The sequence below is a fragment of the Brassica oleracea genome, chromosome C6, assembly GCF_000695525.1.
Source record: "Brassica oleracea var. oleracea cultivar TO1000 chromosome C6, BOL, whole genome shotgun sequence".
NCBI classification, from domain to species: Eukaryota; Viridiplantae; Streptophyta; class Magnoliopsida; order Brassicales; family Brassicaceae; genus Brassica; species Brassica oleracea.
The window spans coordinates 5588397-5595775 of NC_027753.1; the positions used below are offsets into that span (position 1 = coordinate 5588397).

The 7379-nt window shown below is 40.0% G+C and overlaps 2 protein-coding genes across 2 annotated transcripts in view; one reads left to right on the forward strand and one right to left on the reverse strand.

Moving 5' to 3' along the window:
• Positions 1-883: 883 nt before the first annotated feature.
• LOC106296371 (protein TRAUCO) lies at positions 884-3171 on the forward strand. The gene is made up of 2 exons (XM_013732497.1): positions 884-1995; positions 2722-3171. Exons 1-2 carry the CDS (start codon positions 924-926, stop codon positions 2985-2987), a joined length of 1338 nt encoding a protein of 445 aa, XP_013587951.1. The 5' UTR covers positions 884-923; the 3' UTR covers positions 2988-3171.
• A 418-nt stretch (positions 3172-3589) lies between these two features.
• LOC106297013 (ABC transporter G family member 13) overlaps positions 3590-7379 on the reverse strand; it is a 5797-nt gene continuing 2007 nt past the window's right edge. Inside the window, exons 2-9 of the mRNA XM_013733289.1 lie at positions 6281-6360; positions 5723-6184; positions 5339-5461; positions 5089-5244; positions 4712-4996; positions 4378-4650; positions 4191-4298; positions 3590-4116 (exon numbers count right to left, since the gene is read on the reverse strand). Coding sequence (XP_013588743.1) covers positions 3760-4116; positions 4191-4298; positions 4378-4650; positions 4712-4996; positions 5089-5244; positions 5339-5461; positions 5723-6184; positions 6281-6360 — 1844 coding nt within the window. The 3' untranslated portion in view covers positions 3590-3759. The remainder of the gene's footprint in view (positions 4117-4190; positions 4299-4377; positions 4651-4711; positions 4997-5088; positions 5245-5338; positions 5462-5722; positions 6185-6280; positions 6361-7379) is intronic.

A 7379-nucleotide genomic window follows, 5' to 3' on the forward strand; every position in this document is an offset into this window, starting at 1 on the left:
GGTTGAAATCCAGTGGCATGCAAAGAACTCACCATAAGAAAGAGCAATGTTTCCTAAGCAGATCAAGTCTTCAAAAACAAAGATTTAGCTGCACACAAATAGACAAAAAGGCTTTCGAACCAATCTATTTATAAAACTAAAGAAGAAATGTGGAATAAAACGACACATAAGAAAAGTAAAGTTGAGATGCTTTTCTCTACTAGATTCGATACTTCCTTTCACAAGCTTAGCCATGTCACGAGACTGGTAGAAAAACACCGATTCGCAACTCAAAGAAGAGAAAACCTCAAATTTTATATCAAAATCCCTAATTTCTATTTTCAATCTGAAAACTTACATCAGCCAATTCTGATTTTGACTATCAAGAGTTAATCGGTGGAAGATCATCGTGATATTGTCTATGGCGTCTTCAATGGCGGAGGATCGCCGTGATACTGTCTCCGGCGTCTTCGATGGCGGAGATGTCATGATATATCTGTTCGTCGTCAAACTTTTTTCTGTTTGTTATTATTTTTTTTATCTTTATTAGTGAATGAGGTTAATTTAGTATTGTGATCTATTAATGAAGGCTATTAATCTGATTTTCAATATGAAAAGCTAGTTTTAAGATAAAAACTTAAAAATGTCTATTCAGAAGAACTGCCCTATTTGGTACCTATATCTCCAAAGAAGTTAACAAAATTGAAAATCTAAAATCCAACTTAACACTACAAAATCACGAATTGCGAGACAGAAAAAAAATCTAATGTAAACTGAACTGGATTAAACAAAAAGTTCCGTAAGTCTTATTTAGTATTGGGCCTCAAATCTAATGGCCCATATAGGCCCATAAGCTCTCCATATCTTCTTCTTAAATTCCTTCCTTCCTAAACAGTCCCACGAAAAACCTCGGGTGCATCAGAAGAAACTTCCAAAAAGTTCCAATGGATCCTCCTCACTCAGATCCCATAATCGAAGAACCACAAGTTCCTACCTCGCTTCCCGAAGACTCTATCGCAACCCCTCTCCCCTCTGAACTCAACGATTCGGCACCACCACACGATCCCTCCGCTGCAATCGAAGAACAGCCTAACAACGCCGATTCGGAGAAACCGGATCCCGATCAACCCGGATCCGACTTAAAAATCGAATCCGACTCAGACGCTCCCACCGCTTCCTCCTCCGACAACCCTAAATCCCCCAAATCAGAATCCGCCCCCGCGCAAAACGGCGCCGTAATAGAAGAAGAAGACGAAGTGGACGAAGAAGAGGAAGACGAGCCACCGACCAAGAAACAGAAACCGCTCGATTCTCTCAATCCTCTCGCCGTGAAGAACGAGGAGGAGCCGGGGCCACCATCTTCGACTCCGATCGTAACCGCCACGACGACCAAAAAATCGAAATCGAAGAAGAAGAACAACAACGTATGGGTGACGAAGAGCACACGCAAAGGAAAAAAGAAGAGCAAAGCCACCAACACGCCGAGCTCAGCCGCCGTGGACGACAAAGTCCTCATCACGCCGGTCCCGAGGTTCCCCGATAAGGGAGACGACACGCCCGACTCCGTAATCCGCCTCTCGAAGGTCTACAAGGCCGAGAAAGTCGAGGTGAGCGAGGACAGGCTCACCGCGGGGAGCAGCAAAGGGTACAGGATGGTGAGGGCCACGAGGGGAGTCGTGGAGGGAGCTTGGTACTTTGAGATTAGGGTTGTGAGCTTGGGGGAGACGGGGCATACGAGGCTTGGGTGGTCGACTGATAAGGGAGATTTGCAGGCTCCTGTTGGGTACGATGGGAATAGTTTTGGGTTTAGGGATGTTGATGGGTGTAAGATACATAAGGCTGTGAGGGAGGAGTATGCTGAGGGAGGGTATAAGGAGGGTGATGTTATTGGGTTTTATATAAACTTGCCTGATGGTGAAGCTTTTGCTCCTAAGCCGCCTCGTTATGTGTGGTATAAAGGGCAGAGGTATGTGTGTGCGCCTGATACTAAAGAGGAGCCTCCTAAAGTTGTTCCAGGTATGAGTCTGTGTTCTTGTGGTTCATGTTCCGCTTTTTACTTAGTCGCATTGGTTGGAGTAGTGGACTAAAGCTGTATATGAATGCTGTTTCTAGTTAAAGGGGAGAGCTTTCTTTTGAGTTTGTAGAGAATTTGATATGTGGTTATAGTAGGGATTCTTAATCACAAATTTGCGTTACTTGTTTGTACACGTTTGTGTTCTTGTAGTTAATGTTCTGCTGTTACTTAGTTGCATATCTTTAAGTGGAGTGAAACTGCACACGAATGCTGTTGCTAGTAAAAGTGAAGAGCTTTCTTTGAATTTGTAGGGAATTTGATATGTGGTTTTACTGTGAGATTGTGTTACCTACTTGTACAAGTTCATGTTCTGTAGTTCCTTTTCTGCTTTTACCTAGTTGCACGTGTCTAAGTAGACTACAACTGCATATGAATGCTATTGCTATCCTTTGAGTTTGTAGAGAATTGATATGTGGTTATAGTAGGGATTCTTAATCACAACTCACAAGTTTGCACAAGTTCGTGTTCTTGTAGTTAGTGTTTGCTTTTACCTTATTGCATATGTTTAAGTGGACTAAAGCCGCATATGGATGCTGTTGCTAGTCAAAGTGGAGAGTTTCCTTTGAATTTGTTATGTGGTTATAGTAGGGAATCTTAATCACAGTTTTCACACTGGCTAAATGCGTAAATCAAATATTTTGTTAACGAATGCTTCTCTTCTGATGCAGGTAGTGAAATATCGTTCTTCAAAAATGGTGTATGTCAGGGAGTTGCTTTCAAAGATCTTTTTGGTGGTCGTTACTACCCTGCTGCTTCAATGTACACTCTTCCCGACCAGCCAAACTGTGTTGTGAAGTTCAATTTTGGCCCTGAATTCGAGTTTTACCCTGAGGATTTTGGTGAGCGTGCAACCCCGAGGCCCATGTGGGAGGTTCCGTATCATGGATTCAATGGTAAACCTGAAAATGATGGTTCTGATGATACGAAGAGTTAGGTAGAACAAGCAGGCGTTATCTTTAACATTTTTAACATAGTTTTTTTATTTAAAATCTAGTCATTGGTTCAGATACGATTGTATGAGTAGCAAATGATACTCTGGAAACTAGCATTTTTCTTACTTTCAGAACTTTATGTTCTTTCTGGATTAGCCATATTCGTCAAAAGTTATTGGTTGTTCATTTGTATGTTTTCTTACCCTTCATATGTAACATTTACGACAAATTATATTTGCCTTTTCTTCAATGGTTGAAAATTGACATATCTGCTGGGTATATTATACTTTTAAAGTTTGAATATTTGGGGGATAATGCTTTTTGTTAGTTTTGATTCTGTTTCTTGGCAGCTAAACGATGCACATCAAACAAGGACTACCATTGTACTGTCAGGTAAAAGTCTTTCCATTGGTTAATGTTTATATGTAGCTGTTGTTAGTGAAGTAAACGTCTTATTTGATCTATTTTTTTTTATTTTCTGTGGTTCTGCCGATATAATCTCTCTAAGACGTAATCTAAAAACGTAGCTATGCTCTTATCTTCTCTAGTGATTCTTGTATGCTTGTGAATTCTGTCCACCTGCTTAACTGATCTCATTAGTCAGAACGATAATATCTCTCTTTTTATCCTCACACAACAGTCTACAAAGAGTTTAACAAGTTTGAAGAGAGTAGTAGTAGTAGTAACATCTAGCATATTGAAATATATGAAACTCTACCATAAGGTTAGAAGCGAGTAATATCTTCCACGCATCGTAGAGAGTTGTATATGCTTCTAATGCAGTGGAGAGTTAAGTCCTTCTTGAGAAGAGAGTGCATGGTGAACATTGTGTCGCTTGGAAGGGAGAGGTGACATTCTCCTGAAAGAAGGCCTCTTCTGGATATGGCTCAGAGTTCTCTTTGTGTATAGCATGTGAATCAATGGGAAAACCTTTTCCCGAAACTTGAGGATGGCAAAGAAGAGAAGCCTATACGCAACCAGAATCATCATCACAACACCTAGATCCAACCACTTGGACTGTGCTGGATTTATGCCTAGAACGGTTTGAAGAATGAGCTCTCCTTTCATTTTCTGTACCACAGGTAATGGAGAATCATACTCAACTCCAATCATCTCATTCTTGAATGCTCCCTGCAAGTTTTTTCAGATGTGCTCATTTTAGATACATCTGTTTGCCATAGTAAAATCTTAGGAAACCTGTTTACCTGTAGTGCCCATGCACCATAGTTTAGGTAAGACACTGGGTATCGCCAGAAGACCATAGGTAAGTCAGGGAACAGTCTGAAAAATCCAGCACTCAATATCATAACTCCCTGTGTCATGAAAAATCAGAGCAGATTATCGATATGTATAAGAACTGAGGGAGATAGAGAGATGGAGAAGCTTTCTTACAATGTAGCCAGCTCCTATTATAACTCCCATCAAGAAGTTAGGAACTATTGACGCTATCATCATCATGCAGCTCTCCACGGTTGCAATGGCACTGATGAGGTCGAGACAGCTATAGAAGAAATGAGAAGCTGAGGGTTGGAACTTCACCATGTAGTTAGTGATTGACGTGGTTCCAAGGCACATGAGGATTATGAAAGGCAACGAGGAGAGGAAGTTAGACACAGTGTATACTGCAACTCCATAGTGTCCATTGAGCCTTTCCCTAGAAAACACCTATATAAAGATATTTCTTAGAGAAACTCAAGAGGTTTAGTGTTATGTTAGCTCTCTTTACCTTCATCTCTTCAATGAAAGATTGGAAACCTCCTATTGACATAATAGTCATGAAACCTGCCATGAAACCTCCACAAGCTGCAGTGTTCATCACATTTGTGTGGTTTCTCCCAACGTTGAAGAAGACAGAACCGACGCAGATGGATAACAGTATGTAGACACCAATCCTTATCCAGTAGTACCCTAAGTCTCTACTCATGTTGATGAAAGACCGTTGAGTAAGCACTCTTAGTTGTTTCCACCAGCTTGTTTGACTCGCATTGTTCCTTTCAGTGACAAGTCCCTTCTGTTGCATCAAAGTTTAAGATGTGCTTACAAGACTAGTTATGATTGTGTGTGTTGAAGAGGAACTGGTTAGTCAAGTAGTCATTAACTTACGATTGATGTTATTTCTTGAATTCTTGCTCGTGAAGCTACTGCGTATTCTGAACACTTGAATTTTCTGACAAGTGTTGTCCTAATCTCTGCTGTTGGCATGTTATCCAAGGGGTCTAACGTGTTTGACGTTTCTTGGTAAAGAGAGAAAGAAGAATCCTGTATAGGCAGAAGACGTCAAAAGCTTGCTCGAGTGTATGTATATATTGTATGCTCATGAAAAAAAAAAAAAAAAGAGCAGAAGAAGACTAACGTGGATTCTCCGAGATTCAACCACAGTTGCTGTGATACCATCGAAGTCCGAGTTGACACAGCGAAGGAAGTGGTCAGATGGGTTCCGTCTGCTAGGACAAGGAAAGCCAGTTTCACCAAAGAACTGCAAATGAACATGTTTTGGTGTATACTCTTGACAAATGCTCAATAGTGTTCTAAAACTTGGTCAATGCGGAGCCTAAACACTAATCCTCTATTAAACGACTAACTACCGCTTAGCAATTTTAGTATATAACTCTTGAGAAAATACTCAAATAGTATTTTAAAAATAGGTATATGCAGCGCCTAAACACTAATCCTCTATTAAACGATTAAACTACCGCTTTGCAATTTTTTTTAACATTGATCTGTAAGTAGTTAGTACCTTTGTTGCAAACTTTGCTTCTCCAAAGTAAACGGTTTCTCCTCCAGAGAGAAGTAGCAAGTCATCAAAGAGTGCAAAGACCTCACCACTCGGCTGATGAATAGAAGAAATCACGGTTTTGCCATTGCTAGCGATGTTTCTGAGAATCTGAACCACATAGAAAGCCGATGCACTGTCCAAACCACTGGTGGGCTCGTCTAGGAAGAGGAGACTCGGTTTGGTTAGGACCTCCAGTGCAATACTGAGCCGTTTCTTCTCTCCTCCGCTTATTCCTCGCATATGCCAGTTTCCTATACTCCTGTCTGAACATTCTTGTAGACCCATGTCAGTGATTGTAGCTTCCACAATGTCACTGATCTCTTTTCTGCTTAGCTTTGATGGGAGCCTGAGATGAGCTGAGTAAGCTATGGATTCTCTCACTGTCAAAGTTCCTAGCAATACATCTTCTTGTGTCACATAGGCCTGAGTTTCTCAATAAATAAATAAATAACATTTTATGATTTAGGTTTAGGACATGAATAAGAGTTTAAATTGTGTAAAAGGATAAGATTTGCTTACAGAGGTACCAAAGTCAAGCCTTCTCTTCTTGCCATTGACAAGAACTTTACCACTCATCACTACATTCCCTGCTAATCTTCCTGTACCATCACCAAGTAACTTGTAATCAAAATCAACTATAATATTAGTGTATTACATTTCATGTTCCGAATTCCTTGGTAGTTTTATTCCCCCGGTTTAGAAGAATATAAGCCATAGCATATGACTGATGTGGCCATGTAATCAATGTATTTTGTGATAAATAAGCCAAATGTGCACTTCAAAGTTTTCATTTAAAATATATTTATAGCTGTCCATGGTCCAAATGGGCAAGAACAGTTGGACCATTTCAGTTTTGGGCACTAATGGGTGGTCCATATTGGACAATAGTCCAAACAAATGTCCAAGACCAATAGAGACAATGTCCAAATGGACATGCCCATGGACACCCAATAAAATTTATAATTATTTTTTAATTATTAGTTTAGATCTTATTTTTAAAATTTTGAAATTATGTTTACTTTCGAAAATTATAAAAGTATTTTTTTTCTTGTCAAAACTGTAAAACTATGTTTTCCTTTCAAAATCGAGAAATTTCATTTTTCCGTCGAAACCGAGAAATTGTGTTTTTCCGCCAAAACCGAAAATTGCATTTTCCCGCCAAAACCGAAAAATTACGCTTTCCCACCGAAACCGAGAAATTGTGTTTTTCCACCGAAACCGAGCAATTGCGTTTTCCCGCCAAAACCGAGAAATTGTGTTTTTTCGCCAAAACCGAAAATTGTGTTTTCCGCCGAAACCGAGAAATTACGTTTTCCCGCCGAAACCGAGAATTGTGTTTTCCCGCCAAAACCGAGAAATTGCGTTTTCCCGCCAAAACCGAAAAATTGCGTTTTCCCGCAAAAACCGAGAAATTATGTTTTTCCGCCAAAACCGAGAAATTGCGTTTTCCCGCCAAAACCGAAAATTGCATTTTTTCGCCAAAACCGAGAAATTGCGTTTTTTCTGCCAAAACCGAAAAATTATGTTTTCCGCCGAAACCAAGAAATTATGTTTTCCGTCAAAACCGAGAAATTGCATTTTCCCGCCAAATTTATGAAATACATTTTTTCTTCAAAAT

What these genes read in the sequence shown, in the direction of transcription:
- LOC106296371 (XM_013732497.1), top strand. Translation starts at nt 924, where the DNA reads ATGGATCCTCCTCACTCAGATCCCATAATCGAAGAACCACAAGTTCCT. An exon ending in GCCTCCTAAAGTTGTTCCAG is followed by an intron (nt 1,996 to 2,721) that starts GTATGAGTCTGT and finishes CTTCTGATGCAG; the next exon opens with GTAGTGAAATATCGTTCTTC.